This window comes from Amblyomma americanum, chromosome 5 (genome assembly GCF_052857255.1).
Source record: "Amblyomma americanum isolate KBUSLIRL-KWMA chromosome 5, ASM5285725v1, whole genome shotgun sequence".
In the NCBI taxonomy this organism is placed as follows: Eukaryota; Metazoa; Arthropoda; class Arachnida; order Ixodida; family Ixodidae; genus Amblyomma; species Amblyomma americanum.
Window position 1 is genome coordinate 20,439,330 of NC_135501.1, and position 21,310 is coordinate 20,460,639.

Sequence of the window (21,310 nt, forward strand, 5' to 3'; positions counted from 1 at the left end):
GAAACGTTTGCGTGCCGTCTTCGAAGCAATTCGTTCTGCGGGTCTGTCTTTCAAGCCTTAAAAGTGCCACTTCGCATTTCGGGAGCTCAAGTTTCCTGGCCACATTGTGAGCGCTCAGGGCGTTAGCCCCGACCCAGAAAACACCGCCGCCGTTGCTGCATTTCCCCAGCCAACAGATAAACGAAGCTTGCGGCGTTTCCTGGGGCTTTGCGCCTATTATCGAAGGTTCGTTCAAAACTTCTCCAAGCTCGCAGAGCCGCTGACTCGCCTGACAAAAGACTCCGAACCCTTTTTCTGGGGCCAAGATCAGGAAAAAGCTTTCATAGAGCTTAAGGCCCGCCTCCAATCTATGCCTATCCTTGCCCACTTCGACGAGCAGGCCGACACGGAACTGCACACAGATGCCAGCAATGTGGGCCTCGGTGCGGTGATTGTGCAGTGGCAAGACGGTATGGAACGCGTGATCGCATACGCAAGTCGCACTTTGTCCCGTTCCGAAGTGAATTATTCCACAACGGAAAATGAGTGTCTCGCTGTTGTGTGGGCAATCACAAATTTTCGTCCATACCTGTACGGCCGCCCGTTTCGAGTCGTCAGCGATCATCACTCCTTGTGCTGGCTTGCAAACCTCAAAGATCCATCGGGGCGACTTGCACGGTGGAGCCTTCGGTTGCAAGAGTTCGACGTCACCATCGTGTATAAGTCGGGTCGGCAACATAGCGATGCAGACTGTCTCTCCCGAGCTCCTCTTCCGTGCCCACCAGATGAGTCCGACGACGATTCTGCTTTCCTCGGCGCTGTCACCACATCCGACCTTGCCCACCACCAGAGGGCCGAACGCGAACTGCTGCCTCTAATCGAGTACCTCGAAGGAACCGCTCCGTCTCCGCCCAGACTGTTCTCGCGCGGACTTTCGTCGTTTTGCTTAATAGATGGAGTCCTCTACAAGAAAAACTACGGTCCAACCGACACTGCGTATCTCCTCGTTGTCCCAACCGTACTTCGTAAGGAAGTTCTCGCTGCATGCCACGACGACCTTTCTTCTGGCCACCTCGGTTTTTCCAGAACATTGGGACGCCTCCGCCACAAGTACTACTGGCCACGGCTTGCTGCGGTCGTCCAACGCTACGTTCGAACCTGCCGTGAGTGTCAACGACGGAAGGTACCACCGACAAAACCGGCCGGCCTTCTGAAGCCAATTGATCCACCGCAAATCCCATTCCAACAAGTCGGCATGGACTTACTGGGCCCATTCCCGGTGTCCTTCATGGGAAACCGGAATATTGTTGTTGCCCCGGACTACCTAAGCCGATATTGTGAAACCAAGGCTCTTCTCCGTGGCACCGCGGCTGAAATTGCACAGTCCTTTGTTCACCACATCGTGCTTCGCCACGGCGCCCCCGTGGTTGTATTAACTGACCGGGGAACCGCGTTTACGTCGGCTCTTACACACGAGGTCCTCCGTCTTAGTGGCACCAGTCATAGAAAAACGACTGCTTACCATCCTCAAACGAATGGACTTACTGAGAGGCTGAACAAGACCATCACAGATATGATGTCTATGTATGTCGACGCTGACCATCCCAACTGGGACGAAATACTTCCCTACATCACGTTTGCGTACAACACCGCCCTCCAAGAAACGACGCGCTTCACCCCCTTCCGTTTGGTGTATGGCCGAGATGCCCTGACCATGCTTGACGCCATGCTGCTCCCGGATTGTACCCCCTCGTCTGTCCCAGGCGCTGACCAATTCGTTCGCGATGCAGAAGCCGCTCGCCACCTTGCTCGACAACGCATTCGCCACCAGCAGACAACTGACGCCCGGCGTTACAACCTCCGCCACAGGGAGGTGATTTACCAACCCGGCAAGCACGTCTGGGTATGGAGCCCTATACGTGTGCGCGGTCGCTCTGAAAAGCTTCTGCGGCGCTACTTCGGCCCCTACGAGGTGCTACGTCAACTCAGAGATGTGAACTATGAAGTGTACCCGCAAGGAGTTGTCCGGTCTTCTCGCCCGCCCAAGTCTGAAGTCGTCCACGTGTCCCGCATGAAACCGTATTACGCCCGTTAGCCCCTCCCGGAGTTCACATTCAGTGCTGCCACCACACGCCATTGCACTTTCGGTGTCTCCACACTCTTTATCCCCCTTGCCGGAGGCATCGAGGCGATGCCTCTTGAAAGGAGGGGGGCAATGCCACACTGCTCACATTATGCGAGCGCCGCCATGCGGCCGAGCGGCATTACTGGGCTCGTGTGGGAGCGAAGAAGAGGACGTTCCCGTTCGAACGCGCGCTGCTGGGTTACTGGCCTTCGGATTAAAAAAAGCCCCTTTTCGTGCCGCCCTACGTTTGTCGGCGACAATATTCTCGGCACGTTACTGTTGTAAAAAAGGGCTGCCGAAGGACACTCATATGGTTGGTCGAAAAAAATTCTTAAGGCCTTCTTTTGAAGGAGGTAAATATTTTGAAGAGTGGTCTTTGGAGCAGTTCCCAAAACTAGGTTGCAGTAATGCAAATGTGACATGAGAGTTTTAAACAGAAGCAGTTTAATTGAGGTAGAGAAAAAATGGCGATACCGTGATAGTACGCCAACTTCACGAGCAACCTTAAGGCATATATGAACAATATGTGTATCCCAGAGCAGTTTTTCCGTAAACCAGATTCCTAAGGTTTTCAAGCTGTTAACAAATTGTATACTACTCGAGGCATAGCAAATTTGTCTGGAGAAACCTAATATTTTTCCTTTCGGACGAAAGAACATTGCTTTCGTTTTCGAAACATTTGTCTGTAGAGCATTAGTGTTTACCCAGTAGACAAGCGCTGAAAGCGCCTTATTTGCAAAGATAATGAGGTCATCAGAGTTGTATCCACTGAAGAATATGCTTGTGTCGTCCGCATATATTAAAAGTATGCATTAATATTAATAGTGGTAATATCATTGATGTACAAATTAAACAGAAGTGGACCTAAGATACTACCTCGCGGGATGCCAGATCTGATTTGAGTCATGTGCAAGGAACATCCATTGTTATCGACATATTGATATCTGTGAGAAAGAGAAGAACGAATTAGTTCTAGCACATGGCCCCTGATACCATATCTCTGAATTTTCTCAAGAAGAGTATCATGACTAATGCTGTCGAATGCTTCTTTAAAGTGTATGAAAACCTAAGTGTAATCTCTTTTTCTTCAAAGTTTTCTAAGATACATTCTTTTTGGGCCACCAATGCAGTCAGTAGAAAAGCCTTTCTGAAAACCGTGTTGAGAGCGGGTGATAATAGCTTGGCGATCAAAAAATTGGTGCAGGTGTTTAGCGACCTGTTTTTCAAGACATTTGGAAAAAAACTTGTAGAAGGAATATTGGTCTATAGTTGGCGATATTATTGCGATCACCTTTTTTTAAATACAGGCAGTACTCTAGCAACTTCCATCTCCGTGGGAAGCGTACCAGTTGTATGACACAGATTAAAGATACGAGTTAGGGTGAAATAACGTCTATAACATACTTAACAGGAGAAATTTGAAGTCCGTCCGCATCACGCGATGGGCTATTGTGTAGTTCTCAGAAGATTGATCTAGCTCCTTAACTCTCAACTGCAGTAAGAAAAACACTCTGCAGGTTGTCAGTCTGGAAAAATTCCATCGCTTCCGGGCTATCTTGTGACCGCGAGTTATCAAGGAAGGAATCATTAAACGCATTAGCCACGTCGTACCTACTCATCTCAACACCATTAACCATTAAAATATCAGGAGCTTTGGTAATACTTGAAGGGTTAATGATGTTGGAAAGCTGTTTCCACAGTATATCCGTACAATCTCCGCTACTCTCAAAAGATATCACTGTAGTAACAGTAACAGTCCTTAGCGGTTCTAATATCGCGGTTTAATTGGTTACGATAAGCGTTGGGCTGTGTCCAGTCATCAGGCTCTCTCGTTTTGATTACTTTCCAGTAAAATTTAATTTTTACCTCGATGCGATGCAACAAAGACGATGAAATCTATGGCTTCCTAATTCTTCGCTTTGTTGCCTTCGTAAGGAGGAAATTATTTTGATACAGAGCGATAAACTTGCATTAAAAGGTGTGGTGTGCGCTATTACAACAACCCGCCGCGGTGGCTCAGTGGTTAGGGCGCTCGACTACTGATCCGGAGTTCCCGGGTTCGAACCCGACCGCGGCGGCTGCGTTTTTATGGAGGAAAAACTCTAAGGCGCCCGTGTGCTGTGCGATGTCAGTGCACGTTAAAGATCCCCAGGTGGTCGAAATTATTCCGGAGCCCTCCACTACGGCACCTCTTCGTCCTTTCTTCTTTCACTCCCTTCTTTATCCATTCCCTTACGGCGCGGTTCAGGTGTCCAACGATATATGAGACAGATACTGCGCCATTTCCTTTCCCCTCCAAAAACCAATTATTATTATTATTATTACAACACATTATAGAACAAATGTCATCCCATCTCTCATTTTCTACTGCTCTGCAGAAGGTGTTCAGTTTATGCTGAGTGAATATTTGGCGGTAATAAGGCTGATCTGACAACCTCTTTGTACGATGTTTTTCTTCACTCATATAAATTCACATGCGGTCACTAATGTCGCAGCAGATTACACCACTCTTAATGTGGGCTATATCAAAATTAGTAACAAAAAGGTCAAGCAGCGTTGTCTTATTGGAAGTAATGCGAGTGGATTCTCTTATTATGTTTGAGCAGCCATTTGAGGAAAGGAGAATTTCAAAAATGTTCTGAATAGTATTATGACACAACATATCAATGTTAAAATCACCTCCCCATGCAATGTTATACTTCTTATCATCAATGAAATGAAACAGGGAGTCCAGCCTTTCCATGAAAGCATTCGCATCACCACTGGGAGGGCGGTAAAAAACTGAGAAAACAGTAAAGTTGCTGAGAACTGCGTGAACTTCGCAACAATCAGTCATCAAGCTTAGCTCTGGAAGCAGTTCACACTTCACGGATAGATTCACCAGCTGGTACACACCACCGCCTTTCCGTTTAGTTTGACGATTTAGGAAAAAAGTTTCGTATGAGGGAAGCGTGAACACCTGGTCATTTACATACCACATCTCCGATATCATGAGCACATCAAAGTCGAAACCAAAACTTGCCAGTAGCATGGAAAATTCATAAATTTTTTAGCAAAGAGACCGGGCATTAATATGAAACCATTTCAGGGGAGCGTGGAAACGATTGTAAATTCCAAGGTGTGTTTTTAAATCAGTGGAAAGAACTGGAACAGCATTTTGGTGTTTGTCGAAGTTTTCGACAGTTGCCACCCATTTTAACTCATGAGGAGTCTACAGTTGCGGAAGAATCTCCAGTTGCAGACGTCATGAGATCCAAATCACGCATTGACGTTATGCGTAGAACCTTTGATGTTTCGCTTTGCCTTGCAAGAATTTTGCCATTGCTCGTCCAAACAAACTTCCAGCCTGCTGTCTTCTTACGAGAAATAGCAGCGCCAAGCAGCAATTTATTTGTTCGAGTAAGATGTTCATTAAGCGTCTCTCATAGCCCGAGTCTCTTTGGGACGTTAAACCCCCCTACACCAATCTAAACCAAGTTGTTCATTAGCAAGAACTAACTTGCTTGGACCATCAAATTCAAGGGACTCAGTTGTTAGGCCTGTCTTCCGTGCCTTTGCCAAGATGCTATTTCGCTTGGACCTACGAGTGAAGCGGATGATTACGTTTTTGTCACTGGAATTCGCACATCCAACTTTGTGCCATATGTCAGTATCGGCATCTGTCAGTTCCTCACCCAGTGTCTCATCTATGGTTTTACCTGCAGCCACTTCATTACAGCTTTCAGGTAGTCCTTAAATTTCTAGATCGTTCGACATTTGGTACTTACTGTTCTAGTTCGTCAACTCCAGCCTGCAAGGTCAGATTTTTCTCTTCAAGTTCTCTGTTTTTCGAATCATTTGTTTCATGTCTTCCTTCAGTTCTTTAATGTCTTTCTTAATTTCTCACATTATCACATGTCTCTGAGCAAAACTTGACACTGTCCTTGACTGTGCGCAGTTCAACGAGCATCTCTTCGAGATAACTCCACGGATTGTGCTAAGGGATCTATGAGCTGTGATAGAAACAGAGATTTCCCATATGGTCACAATGTTCGGAAGTTTGGAATGCTGCACATTAGTTTGCAGCTCAAGTAGCAAATCACCACTGGCCAGTTTGGTTACGTTGGAACCTGAGCCGAAGGCACGTGTCACGGACTTAGATACTATGAAGGGAGACAAAATTCTCGATGGTGTTTCTTCGACTTCGCTGTGTACCGCATGATACTTTGGAAAGCTTACCTTCTTTTTCTGAAAGAAGTCATTTGCTTCGTTTTACCCTCTTTTGTGAGGGCAATCGTTTGGTGGGAAAGAAGGAGCCATGAAAAAAAGTGTTGTTCGGCTGTGGTGCCAGCCACCCACCATGGAGCCAAATGAGGGGACGGGACAGGACCTTGCAAGCAAGTTCTACCCACGTCCGCTGTACAACACGACTATATAAATATGGAGCAACTGTGAGTAGCTTCCCCACACAATGTTAACACTGGCCGCCAGAAAAGGAAGAAAAAAAAACCGAGAAGGGAGGAGTGAACCGGAGAGTTGTGAGGAAGGGACAGGAAAGGGAAAGATTAAGGGGTGCACAGGAAAAGGCGACTGCCGATTTCTCCCGGTCGGGTCAGGCAGGAGGTGCCGTCTACAGGAAGCTGGGGCCAAAGTGGTGTGTTGCCTCCGCCGAGGTGCCTTAAAGCCCAACCGCTCAGCATCGGCTCAACCACCAGGATCCCCTTTTGCACAGACACGGCAATGCCACGCGCGGCTAGGCGCAGGTGCTCCGGTCCGTGGTTATACATTGTTCACCATCATCCCCCTGCGGGGATGTCCCTGCGGATGCTCGGGAAACCGTGGTGTCGCCACTCACCAACGTCTGCACGCTGCAGACGCCCCCCCCCCCCCTCCCCCCCGCCCCCTGCGGGGAGGAAGCTGGGAATGGGAGCTGAAAATTCAGACGCTTTAGAATTATGTCCACGAGCTTTCGTCTCTGTTGCCTATAGGCTTCCTTGTTGACGAAGCTAGTGCCTTTCTACTGTGCTCCACTCCAGCGCCGCCGTAATCCGTGTCACGGTCCTTCAGTAGACGCCCAAGGGCCGTAGCAGTTGTTCTGGCATGTGTCGCTGGTCTCGGAAGCCGGAAAAGAGAGCTGCGAAATTCAGACGCTTTAGAATTGTGTCCGCGAGCTTTCGCCGCTGCTGCCGATATGCTTTCTTGTTGACGAAGCTTGTGCCTCTATGCTGTGCTCCACTCCAGCGACGCCGTAGTCCGTGTCAAGGTCAATTGCTAGATGCCCAAGGGCATAGCAGTTGTGCTGGCACGTGTCGCTGGTCTCGGAAGCCGGGAAAGAGCTGCAAAATTCAGACGCTTTATAATTGTGTCCGCGAACTTTAGCCGCTCTTGCCGATATGAAGCCGGTAACCGCATTATAGTGGCCGGGATCGCTAATAAATACTTTTTCTGGTTTCTTACTAAAAGGCAGTTCGCCTACTCCTGATGAGCGCATGCACTTCCTCTGGCTTGGCAGAGTTACTACGAATCACGGAAATAGAATGAAGTACGGGACAAGTACATACTCCCTCTAAGTGCATTGCTTGAACACATTTTTGCACTCCATATTGGGATGTTAAGTAAGCTCAGAATTAAGGCTGGCCAAAGTGATGATCGTGTAAAAATTCCTTAGAAAGGGAATGAAAATGACAAGGAAAACACAATAAACGGTCAAGGCTTGATTAAACTTCCTTATATGGTAATCACTGTATATTCCCATTATTCTATAAGGGTGGCTCATGAGGAATGTTCCAGTATGACCGGACCATTGTAACCATAACTGGCTTAGCATGTTCACCGCTCCTCAAAGAGGCTTTAAGTGCTGACTCAGGCAACTCTTTACTGCGCTGTCATAATACCAGAGCTAAACAAAAACGTTGGCAATTACTAATCCTGCCGCCAGTCAAGGCATCGCATGCGCTGTATAGTTATCTAGCGTAGCTAAACTTCGACATAAAAAGAATTCAAGTGATGCCGTTTACTCCTAGAAACTGACTTTAAAATTGGTTTTAGAGGAAAGAAAATGGAGCAATAACTACCTCACCTATCTCGGTGGACACCCGAACCACGCAGTATGCAAAGGATAAAGGAGGGAGTGAAAGAAGAAACGCAAAAAATGGTGCCGAAGTGAATAATAATAATAATAATAATTGGTTTTTGGTGGAAAGGAAATGGCGCAGTATCTGTCTCATATATCGTTGGACACCTGAACCGCGCCGTAAGGAAAGGGATAAAGGAGGGAGTGAAAGAAGAGAGGAACAAATAGGTCCGTAGTGGAGGGCTCCGGAATAATTTCGACCACCTGGGGATCTTTAACGTGCACTGACATCGCACAGCACACGGGCGCCTTAGCGTTTTTCCTCCATAAAAACGCAGCCGCCGCGGTCGGGTTCGAACCCGGTAACTCCGGATCAGTAGTCGAGCGCCCTAACCACTGAGCCACCACGGCGGGGCGCGAAGTGAAGCGTCGAGAATAATTTCGACCACCTGGGGATCTTTAATGCACGGACATGCACAGCACACGGGCGCCTTTATGCGTTTCGCCTCCATCGAAACACCCCGCCGCGATGGTTCAGTGGGTGGGGAACTGGGCTACTGAACCGTAGTTCCAGTGTTCGAACCCGACCGCGGCGGTTGCGTTTCGATGGACGCGAAACGCTAAGGCGCCCGTGTGCTGAGCGATGTCAGTGCACGTTAAAGATCACCGCGTGGTAGAAATTATTCCAGACACCTCCACTATTGCACCTCTTTCTTCCTTTCTTCTTTCACTCTCTCCTTTATCCCGACCCTTACGGCGTGGCTCAGGTGTCCGCCGATATGTGAGACAGATACTGCGCCATTTCCTTTCCGCAAAAACCAATTTTTATTTTCTCCATCGTTTTTATGGAGGAAAAACGCTAAGGCGCCCGTGTGCTGTGCGATGTCAGTGCACGTTAAAGATCCCCAGGTGGTCGAAATTATTCCGCAGCCCTCCACTACGGCACCTCTTCTTCCTTTCTTCTTTCACTCCCTCCTTTATCCCTTCCTTGACGGCGCGGTTCAGGTGTCCAACGATATATATGAGACAGATACTGCGCCATTTCCTTTCCCCCCAAAACCAATTATTATTATTATAATTATTATTTTCTCCATCGAAACGCAAAAAATTTCTGGATTTCACTTAGATCTGCTTACGAGCGGAAATCAAAAACGTTCCCTTTTGTAGCGATAGCTACAATAGGGTAGCATTTCGAGCCTTCAGCGTGGCGGCGCCGTCACGCTGTGGCTGCGATGCCACGCTGTCACGTGGTGCGGAGCAGCTGCCATCGCCATGGCTGGTCACGTGGTTAGTCACGTGTTTGGTGGCGTGATGCGGAGCAGCTGCTGCTGCCGGCCGCGCCGGCGAAACCGAGCTGCAACAGCTGTGCGCATGCGCCGTGTCAAGAGGGATGAAGATGAACACGGAACGCCCAGAAAAAGGGAGCGCCAAAAGTCTTTGCAGTTCAACTGAGCAAGTTCCACTCGGCCAGCTGTCCCTATTGCTTTACTCCAAGTTTAATCAAATCTGAACCACTGCCAAATTTTTGTTCTCTGTTCCTCCTTTCAGTTTTCATTTTTATTTCTTGCTATTTTTATTTTCTTTTATTTCAATACCTTCCTTTCATTTTGCCTTGTATTTTTTAGTTCACATTTATCTTTATTCGTTTCCATTTCTTATTTTTATTTTTGCTTTTAAGTTAGACATTTTAGATTTTATTTTAAATACCATACAGCTTATTACTGACAGTCCGTGTGGAAAACTTCCGTCTACAACATCCGTCCCTGCCATTCGTGAGCCAAGCAAGTCTTGAGCCTTTTAAAAGGCGTCCATGTGCTGTGCGATGTCAGTGCACACTAAAGATCCCCACGTTGTCGAAAACTGTCTTTCATTCCTACGCTTTGATAATCATCCCGCCTTCAAATTGAGAACTGGAGACACCTCACCCTATCCAGCAATAGCTGTCTTGTCCACAACTCTCTCCAGCATTCACGCCGAGCTTAGTCACGACATTGGGACCACGGTAATGGATCGCTGCACAAGATGCGGTCTGAGCAACTAGGACTATTCAGTACAGCGTAGCGATATGCTGCACATGTTCGTACTATCACAATCTTCACTTGAAACGGCCTATAAGTAGGTGGTAATCGCATCTAGTGGTAGTGCCCGTCGTTTCCAATCATTTATCGTTGTCCTTTTCTTTGGCAGCCATTCCCGTCTCACTACTTGTTCCTAAAGTTTTCTATGAGTTGCTAAGTGCTCCCGACTTACGTTGTACTTCTCGGCCACCTCGAGCACTCGGGTGGCGTTGTGAAGCCCGACGTGTTCCTGCAGGGGCGCGCAGTAGGCGAAGTCGACGAGCAGCTCGAGCATGTCGCTCGTCAGGTCGGTTACAATCACGCAGATGGGTGGCACCCACTCCTGCAGCTGCGGTGTCTTATCACTGGTAAGCGCCGTGGTGTAAAGGATGTCGCAGCCAGAGTATCTGCAGAGTTTGAGGTATGTGAGAAGCTACCGGCAGAACTAACACGCCACTGCGTTATTGTATCATTCGTCGATTCAATGCCCGGTGTCAATACAGCAAGCATGCACTACATTTTTTTTCTGCACCTTGATACATTACAGTTCGCGCTGCAAAGCTACGCGAACACACTTTGCCCAGCGATGTTCCTGAAAAAATATTTCCGTGGGCAGTGCGTAGAAATTCATTAATTTTGTGGCTGCTCTTCTGCTTCTTCTGTGTTACAAGAAACGCGGCCTGTAAGACATGGGGACAGCTGTATCCTGAAAGCTGTCTACTGGCGGTGCTCTGATACAGACAGCACCGAAGTTCCCGAATGCGAGGCCGAAGACAGCGGCACCTGACAAAGACGTTGCTTTCAATTTTATTAGGTTTTATTAAAATTTAAGGCGGTAGTTTTAAAGGCCCCGTTGCCCATAACATCCGGTGTCGGCGCTGTCGGCGTCGGAGTTCGCGTTGTAATCGAAAAATAGGTGGCATAGGATGGCCCGTATGGCGACCAACCGGAAAAACAGCCTGGGCGGGCTACCTTAGTCACTTGTGCTTGCCACAACCTGCTCGCTGGATGGTGAGCAAACTGACTACCGTGGCAGGTGGCTGTTACATGAATGATTGATCACGAGAGGTTGCTCGGCAAGAGCTACTCGGGTAGCACAAGCCCCACCGGTGGCAGCGCCTGCCATCGCAGGATCATGGTGCATTCTTTGACCGCTTGCGGATGGAGTGGAGTTAGGACTCCCAAGAACCTATGAGTGCAAAGTTGAGAGAGACCAATTCCGCTTACATAAGAATCATCTCAATAGCTCTATCGCGTCATCACCTTAAGTATCCCCTGCAATTTTAATCTGATATCAATAAAACGCGCTTAGAGTACAGTTTCGACAACAATTTCGTGAGAATGAGAAATGCGATAGGGGCGGAATAAATGACCTTGAGTAGATGAAGCGAACAAAAACACGGCACACAGGAAAAGAAAGACACGAGACAGGCGCTACTTGCAACTGTTTATTGGATTCACGAACGGCTCATTTATAGCCAAGAAGAAGGCGTGGAGGAAAGGGGGAGACAAAAACAATATAACAAACAACAGGTAAATGACTAGTGCGAGGGGAAGGATACTACAGGGGGGGGGGGGTGGACAAAAGTGATTCAAGTCTTTTTAAACTTATCTAAAAATATACTTTCATTCTTATGAATGACCAGCGATGGAGTGCTGACACATGAACTCCCACTTTTTCTTATTCGTTGAGGTTCTAGTAGTTCGCGGGCAATCTTATCTTTACCTCTAGATAATATCTGAGTTTCTTGGAGCTTTGCTTCACAAATATTTTGTTCTTCTTTGCCGCAGTCCTTGCAGTGACGTGGCAATTGTGATCCGGCACCAGTTCTTAGCGAGCGTTTATGCTCCGTTAGGCGTTCATTAATGGCCCATGAGTACCTTTCCACGAGTCAGCGGGATGCTATAAACTACCCCCCCCCCCCCCCGCACATTTCAGAAAAGGGTTTGCATGCTTAGTTTCGCATTCTGTTGACGTGGCATTATCATTTCCACCATTCCGACACCGCAATGCAAGTTTTCTGGGTGCAGAGAAGACCACCGGGACTTTGTATTTCACGGAAACATGCTTAAGATTATGAGCGCTTTGCGGGAGTATGGAATCACCAGAGGCTTTATTTTCTTTTCAGTTACTTCACCTTCCTCGTTCTTTTATTCTCTTTCTTTTTTTCCTTTTTCAGCAAATATTCTGTCACAGAACTAATCACTAGAGAAGGAAGTCCGGCCTGTTCAAGCTTTTTTATCTGTACGTCAAAGCTTTCCTGTACTTTATGACAGCACGAGTTCTTTAGGGCTGAATCAAGGCACATGATGGCAATGGCACGTTTCACAGTTTCAGAGTGAGTCGACTTGTACGGCAACAATTCTTTGCGGGCACAAGGACGATACATCCAGCAAACACCTTCGTCAGTAATGGTTATGTCAATATCTAAAAACAGTAATTTGTTGTAGTCTTGAAATCTGGGTCAGTTGGTACATGTTCAGGAGTAAAACCAGTCAAAAGAAGGGACACAGCGAAGAGACGAGGTACACACACGACGACTGGACTAGCAACTGTGCTTGTTAGAAGAAAACAGACTCCCAGGAAAAGTGGCAAAGTTTGCGCAGCTCAGTTAACAGCAATCTACATCAAAAGATAAGCTGTAATCTAACGACGTTGCGAAAGGAAGCTAAGTTCCTTCTGCATGAGGTAGATAGAAGGACTGCTGATACAATCATCTCCTTGAACACTAATGAAGAACGCTTCGAGGATTTCGCGCTCAACTTCTTTCTTGCCTCTGCCGACAATACTAACATTGGAAAATAGCGGGTAGCAACTGCATTCCCGGCAATGTCGAGGCAAGTTAGCGCCGTCAGTAGGGGACAGAGAGTTGTGGTGTTCTCTTAGTCTGTCATTAATACATCGGCCTGTTTGCCCAATGTACACTTTTTGGCAGGTCAACGGAATTTTGTAAACAACACCTATGGCACAGTTGACGTAGCGGTTTTCATGTTGTGTCGAACAAACCGGCCGATAAGTCCTGCCACGTGCAACACGTGAGCACAGGCGTGAAAGCTTGCAGGGAGCTGAAAACACAACATTGACGCCCTGCTTTCCGGCGACCTTTTTGATGGTGTGGGCGACTTTATGCACATAAGGCATGACTTCAAAATTTCTCTTTTCCACTGTCTTTGGGTAAACCCTTTTGACGTCTCGAACCTTTATCTTTTGCAGGAGCGTTTCGGCCACTGCCCTCAGAAGTTCTTTTGGAAAACCGGCCGCCTCCAAACATTCATACTGGTTATAGAAGCTAGTCTTCATGCTGTGGTGGCAACTCTTTTGCAGTGCATTACGGAAGCAGTTAGTAGCAATCCCCCTCTTGACAATCTTGGAATGAGCTGACGAATACGGTAATAAGGACTTTTTAGTTCTAGGCATGAAGCACCAGCAAACATGGCCATCGTCACGAAATGTTAATTGAAGTTCTAAAAATCTAATCGAGTGGTTAGCGGGTAGTTCATATGTAAAACTGAGGGCACTCGAGCAAGCTTTAAAAGCTGTCAAAATCTGGTTTACAGCCACATGCAATGAGTCACTGGGTGAAAGATTCAAAAGAATCAGGAAATCATCAACATATCTAAAAATTCTGCACACATGTTTGTCAAGAAGAACGCCTTGCAACGTGTTGTCAAACTTTGCTAAAAATATATGGCAGAATACTGGTGCTACGCTTGCCCCAATACAGATTCCTTTTTTCTGCACGTACATGCCATCGTTAAAATCAACAACTGTGGAAGAAAGATAGATCGTTAACAGCTCAAGGAACGTATTCACAGAAACGCCACAAGCATTTTGAAGGGTGACTTGACCCTGCTGTTCAATCAGCTCACGCACCGGAACAAATAGATCATCATGGGGGATGCTGTAAAACAAGTCCTCAATGTCAATGGAAAACACACTGTTGGGTCCAGGGATGTCTTTGTCCAGAACTTCAATCACTGCAGCCGTGCTCGCAACGCAGTAAGGGTCCTGAACAGTGATGGACTGTAGATGTCTCTGCAAATACTGGCCCACTAACTTCTGCCACGTGCCTGCCTCTGTCACAATGGCTCTCAAAGGGCAGTCAGCCTTGTGCGTTTTTGCAGAGAAAAACACGCGGAGGCGATTCCCTTTGCAATTCTTCACCCTTTGAGACAGGCTGTCCAGGTTGTTGGCCAACAGAAGTCTCATAGCTGCGGACTTCAATTTCGAGGAGTTGCGCTTCGCAGGCTTGAAGTTCCTGTCAATGGCCGCCAAGGCCTTCTCACCAAACGCGCCCGTGGGAAGCACCACAAAACCGCCTTCTTTATCCGCCTGAAGAAGTGTCACTCGTTTTCTGTGAAGTAGTCCACAACTCGGTGAAGAATGTGGTTACTGTGCCGTTTCTGCTTTCCATCTGCATTGCAAACGGCGTCTATACCTTCAGAAAGGCACCTCTGCTTCTCATCTTTGTCGGCTTTCTCTGCTACATGGTGTGCAGTAGCAAGAAGTTCGTGGCTGCTGACACTTGGTTCCAAACTGTCCCATTGCCTCAGGGTGAATTCGGCGCCCAAAGAGCTCGTCGCGTTCTTCGGCCTCTTGGAACCATCGTCGGGGCATTGGAAGCGGATAGTCAAGATTTGGAAATCAGAGTGTTGGAGGCAGGTGAGACTATTGCATGATTGGCTTCGTGTTTTGTGCTTCACTGGACGTGGTGAACTCCCCGGCGTTCGCTGCCTTCAGGAACACCGACGCTTGGCAGCCCAGGCAACTGAGGCTTACTGGAATCAGGTGCGAAGGCTCTTGCCTAAAAAGGAACGGCCTAAGGTGCACAAAGGTTCTGTCACTTACCTCAATGGAGCATCGGTGACCGAAGAAATCGATCAGCTTCTACAGAAAGGGCCTAAGTACAGTTTGGAACCAAGTGTCAGCAGCCACGAACTTCTTGCTACTGCACACCGTGTAGCACAGAAAGCCGACAAAGGTGAGAAGCAGAGGTGCCTTTCTGAAGGTATAGACGCCGTTTGCAATGCAGATGGAAAGCAGAAACGGCACAGTAACCACATTCTTCACCGAGTTGTGGACTACTTCACAGAAGACGAGTTGACACTTCTTCAGGCGGATAAAGAAGGCGATTTTGTGGTGCTTCCCACGGGCGCGTTTGGTGAGAAGGCCTTGGCGGCCATTGACAGGAACTTCCAGCCTGCGAAGCGCAACTCCTCGAAATTGAAGTCCGCAGCTATGAGACTTCTGTTGGCCAACAACGTGGACAGCTGTCTCAAAGGGTGAAGAATTGCAAAGGGAATCGCCTCCGCGTGTTTTTCTCTGCAAAAACGCACAAGGCTCACTGCCCATTGAGAGCCATTGTGACAGAGGCAGGCACGTGGCAGAAGTTAGTGGGCCAGTATTTGCAGAGACATCTACAGTCCATCACTGTTCAGGACCCTTACTGTGTTGCGAGCACGGCTGCAGTGATTGAAATTCTGGACAAAGACATCCCTGGAGACAACAGTGCGTTTTCCGTTGACATTGAGGACTTGTTTTACAGCATCCCCCATGGTGATCTATTTGTTGCGGTGCGTGAGCTGATTGAACAGCAGTGTCAAGTCGCCTTTCAAAATGCTTGTGGCGTTTCTGTGGATACGTTCCTTGAGCTGTTAACGATTTATCTTTCTTCCACAGTTGTTGATTTTAAGGATGAAATGTACGTGCAGAAAAAAGGAATCTGTATTGGGGCAAGCGTAGCACCAGTATTCTGCCATATATTTTTAGCAAAGTTTCACAACACGTTGCAAGGCGTTCTTTTTGACAAATATGTGTGCAGAATTTTTAGATATGTTGATGATTTCCTGATTCTTTTGAATCTTTCACCCAGTGACTCATTGCATGTGGTTGTAAACCAGATTTTGACAGCTTTTAAAGCTTGCTCGAGTGCCCTCAGTTTTACATATGAATTACCCGCTAACCACTCGATTAGATTTTTAGAACTTCAATTAACATTTCGTGACGATGGCCATGTTTGCTGGTGCTTCATGCCTAGAACTAAAAGGTCCTTATTACCGTATTCGTCAGCTCATTCCATGATTATCAAGAGGGGGATTGCTACTAACTGCTTCCGTAATGCACTGCAAAAGAGTTGCCACCACAGCATGAAGACTAGCTTCTATAACCAGTATGAACGTTTGGAGGCGGCCGGTTTTCCAAAAGAACTTCTGAGGGCAGTGGCCGAAACGCTCCTGCAAAAGATAAAGGTTCGAGACGTCAAAAGGGTTTACCCAAAGACAGTGGAAAAGAGAAATTTTGAAGTCATGCCTTATGTGCATAAAGTCGCCCACACCATCAAAAAGGTCGCCGGAAAGCAGGGCGTCAATGCTGTGTTTTCAGCTCCCTGCAAGCTTTCACGCCTGTGCTCACGTGTTGCACGTGGCAGGACTTATCGGCCGGTTTGTTCGACGCAACATGAAAACCGCTACGTCAACTGTGGCACAGGTGTTGTTTATAAAATTCCGTTGACCTGCGAAAAAGTGTACATTGGGCAGACAGGCCGATGTATTAATGACTGGCTAAGAGAACACCACAACTCTCTGTCCCCTACTGACGGCGCTAACTTGCTTCGACATTGCCGGGAATGCGGTTGCTACGCGCTATTTTCCAATGTTAGTATTGTCGGCAGAGGCAAGGGAAAAGTTGAGCGCGAAATCCTCGAAGCGTTCTTCATTAGTATTCAAGGAGATGATTGTATCAGCAGTCCTTCTGTCTACCTCATGCAGAAGGAACTTAGCTTTCTTTCGCAACGGCGTTAGATTACAGCTTATCTTTTGATGTAGATTGCTGTTAACTGAGCTGCGCAAACTTTGCCACTTTTCCTGGGAGTCTGTTTTCTTCTAACAAGCACAGTTGCTAGTCTAGTCGTCGTGTGTGTGCCTCGTCTCTTCGCTGTGTCCCGTCTTTCGACTGGTTTTACTCCTGAGTAATTTGTTTTCTTTCGCTAGTTCATATGTAAAATTGTATGTATTTTATATGTAAATCTTGCCACCGCGGTGTCTGAGTGGTTACGGCGCTCGGCTGCTGGCCCGAAAGACGCGGGTTCGATCCCGGCCGCGGCTGTCGAATTTCGATGGAGGCGAAATTCTAGAGGCCCGTGTACTGTGCGATGTCAGTGCACGTTAAAGAACCCCAGGCGGTCGAAATTTCCGGAACCCTTCAATACGGCGTCTCTCATAGCCTGAGTCGCTATGGGACGTTAAACCCCCATAAACCATGAACCATCATATGTAAATCTGAAACAAAAATCAAACCGGTGGTCATTCCATAGTCCCACAAGGTGACCCATAATCTTAAGCATGTTGCTGTAAAATACAATGTCCCGGTGGTCTTCTCACCACCCAGAAAAATTGCATCGCTGCGTCGGAAGATTGGAAATGTAGTGCCCCGCCGCGGTGGCTCAGTGGTTAGGCGCTCGCCTACTGCTCTGGAGTTCCCGGGTTCGAACCCGACCGCGGCGGCTGCGTTTTTATGGAGGAAAAACGCTAAGGCGCCCGTGTGCTTTGCGATGTCAGTGCACGTGAAAGATCCCCAGGTGGTCGAAATTATTCCGGAGCCCTCCACTACAGCACCTCTTCTTCCTTTCTTCCTTCACTCTCTCCTTTATCCCTTCCCTTACGGCGTGGTTCAGATGTCCAACGATATATGAGACAGATACTGCGCCATTTCCTTTACCCCAAAACCAATTATTATATTATTATTATTATTAAATGCCAAGTCAACAGAATGCGAAACAAAGCATGTAAACCCTTTTCTAAAATGTGCTGTGGGAGTACTTTACAGCATCCCGCTGACTTGTGAAACTTTGTACATCGGCCATTAATGAACGCCTAACAGAGCATAAACGCTCGCTAAGAACTGGTGCCGGATCACAATTGCCACATCACTGCAAAGACTGCGGGAAAGAAGAACAAAAAATTTGTGAAGCAGAGCTCCAAGAAACTCAGATATTATGTAGAAGTAAAGATAAGACTGCCCGTGAACTACTAGAACCTCACCAAATAAGAAAAAGCGGGAGTTCATGTGTCAGCACCCCATTGCTGGTCATTCATAGGAATGAAAGTATATCTTTAGATAAGTTTAAAAAGATTTGAATCACTTTTGTTCCCCCTTCTGCAGTATCCTTCACCTCGCACTAGTCATTTCATTTGTTGTTTGTTATATTGTTTTGTCTCCCTTTCCACCACGCCTTCCCCTTGGCTATAAATAAGCCGTTATATATAATTGGTTTTTTGGGGAAAGGAAATGGCGCATTATCTGTCTCATATATCGTTGGACACCTGAACCGCTCGGTAAGGAAAGGAATAAAGGAGGGAGTGAAAGAAGAAAGAAGTGCCGTAGTGGAGGGCTCCGGAATAATTTCGACCAGCTGGGGATCTTTAACGTGCACTGACATTATAGAGCACACAGGTGCCTTAGCGTTTTGCCTCCTTAAAAACGCAGCCGCCGGGGTCGGGTTCGAACCCGGGAACTCCGGATCAGTAGCCGAGCGCCCTAACTACTGAGCCACCACGGAGGGTGAAATATGCCGGTCTTGAATGCAATAAACAGTTGCAAGTAGCGCCTGTCTCGTGTCTTCCTTCCCTGTGTGCTGTGTTCTTCTGCGCTTCATCTTATCTGCTCAAGCTATGAACAAACTTGCCCAAGAACGTGTTCTACTGGATTAGATGACCACTGGGATGATCCGCCGGAGATGCGCAACCGGCTCAACATGTCAAAGACATCCTTGCAGCTAACGGGCAAGATTGTACTCGGCTGTGCGGTGTTGGGAAGTCGCAGACAGAATCACGTGCACATACATCGCGCATTTTTAATCAAATCCGCTTGGGAATTGCACGACATAGATTATGACATAAACGACGCAGTCAGGATTATAATCTGCAAGCTTTCTATGACAGCTGTGCATTTCTTTTTCAATATGCACTTTTGTATCCATAGATAAAGAGGTAAGGCTTCCGCAGCATCCCATGGCACTTCTACCATTCGTCCTGACTACAACTGAAACAAAGTACCGCAGAAATTCGTCCTCAAGCGTTGTGCAAAATTCGTATAATTCACTGGGAATTTCGAGTGCAGTCAGTTTTGTTATTAACAATGAAGCCGACTGTGAATGAATATGTGAACGAAGTTCTATATGCCAGTAGCATATATTGAATCCATCAATTCTGAATGCTGGATAGGTCCGTAATGGACTCTGACAGTGCCCGTTGTAGAACGTGTGAAAAAAACTGACCGTAGGAACAACACTCACAGAATGTGGCCCTTATTTCATCCTTAACAAACATTAAATGCATAAGCGATGGGGACATCATCTGATGGCACTGAAGCGTTGCATGTGAAAGTCTAGACGAAGATCCCGGCGGGAAGAACTACGGAACTCACGTGGCTGCCAGGACAAACCGATGAGCCCAGATCACTGGTCCGCCTGCAACATTGAAAACCACGTCGCAGTCCTGGCGGGTCTTCCTGTTCTCCCTCAAGCCGGCCATTACACGGGACCTGGCTCCCGGAGTAAACGCCGTTTCTCTTCCAGCGCTGGTAAAGAGGGCCCTCGCCGTCAGGCAGACGGTGGCCATGTTGTTCGGTTTGGCCGCATCTGCTGCCACGGTAGCGACGGCGGCGCACATCCCAACCTCCTCAGCCTCGGAAATTCTTCCGGGAAGGGTGAGGCGAGCGAGTGAACGCCCACCACCTGCCCCGAGCGCAGCGGGCCGGTGGATGCAGCGGATTCGGGAATCACGCTCCCGCACCAAAGAAGAGCGATACTGGCGACCGACAGGCGCTACGTGGCGCTGTTGTTGTTGTTGTTGTCCGCAAGAAGACAATGGCACGTACCCACTGCGGGCGTTGGCTAAGACACAGGCGGCGATTAACAGGTGCTCAAAACGTTTTTTTTTAAGGAACACCGACTTGCAGATTTAAATCAAGAAATCAAACACAGCGAGATTGCTGACCGAAATTCGGAACGCCGCTAAACGCGGCGCGTTGGCAATTGCTCCTGTTGTCTTCTTCGTTGTTGCTTGTGCCCCAGCTCGCTAGAGCCTGCTTCCCTGGTTGCCAAATACAGCCACTGTTTTAACGCGACAGCGTTAAGGAGCTCGTGTCGCAGAATAGCCGGTGTCGTCGGTATCGGCGTCTTTGGCCGTGAGCGAAAAACGGCACATCTCGGAGGACACGTGAACCGCGGCGTAAGGGAGGGAATTTTAAAGCGACATCGTTAAGGACTGATTGATTGCTTGATTTTTCCTTCCCTTACGGCGCGATCCGGGTGTCTAGCGAGAAATGTGAGAAAAGCAATAGTTCATTTCATTTTTCTTCCTTCTCTTACGGTCAGGTTTGTGTGTCGGCTGAGATATGTGAGACAGGCGTCCTTTCCTTAAATTGTCCAACGGGTCACACATCGCACCGAACGGGCGATGACGTTCCGTGTACTCCTCGGCAGCGCTGCGACACGCTGGCGCGTCTCACTCTTAAAGACGAAACTTAAGCGTCCTCCAATTTTTTTATTATTATGTGGTCTGACCCCGGCGATGAAGCACTAAGTAGAGATAGAAAAAATAGAAATAAGTCTTAGCTCCGCCTTAGGGGGTACGACGCGATAGCGTTAATCAGTCCTTTCTGCGGCCCGGGGTACTGTTTGTGTACCACTTCGCAATCACCAACGCGTTTCATTTGCTATATTTTTATTTTTGAATTCATTTTCATTTTTTACTGCAAGGACCTTATGTCCTCTATTAAACCAAGTCGAACGAACGTACATCAGTGGCCGATAGGTTGCGCGCCCGGTTCCGACCCAAGGGGAGGGGTTCAGGTCCCAGCTCGACCATTTTTCTTTTTAGCGCAGTTGCTTTTCTTTCTTCAGAGGCATTAGGTAAACGTGGTGGAATGACGTCACGACCCAGTGGACCAACGAGAATTTATGCAGTGACTACATCACTCTGTTACTGAGTGACTGCTGTGGAGTGTCAGGCCATATCCCACAAACCACCATATGAACTCTGGCGTCTACGCCAAACACTATTCGCCAGGAGTGCTGTGACGTGACGGTCTCTTTC

At 47.7% G+C, this 21,310-nt stretch overlaps 1 protein-coding gene across 1 annotated transcript in view; it reads right to left on the reverse strand.

The window, feature by feature from the left end:
- Window positions 1-20,011, reverse strand: part of LOC144134594 (kelch-like protein 10) — a 677,760-nt gene extending 657,749 nt beyond the window's left edge. Inside the window, exons 1-2 of the mRNA XM_077667481.1 lie at window positions 19,638-20,011; window positions 10,407-10,620 (exon numbers count right to left, since the gene is read on the reverse strand). Coding sequence (XP_077523607.1) covers window positions 10,407-10,620; window positions 19,638-19,882 — 459 coding nt within the window. The 5' untranslated portion in view covers window positions 19,883-20,011. The remainder of the gene's footprint in view (window positions 1-10,406; window positions 10,621-19,637) is intronic.
- Between the last annotated feature and the right edge of the window lie 1,299 nt (window positions 20,012-21,310).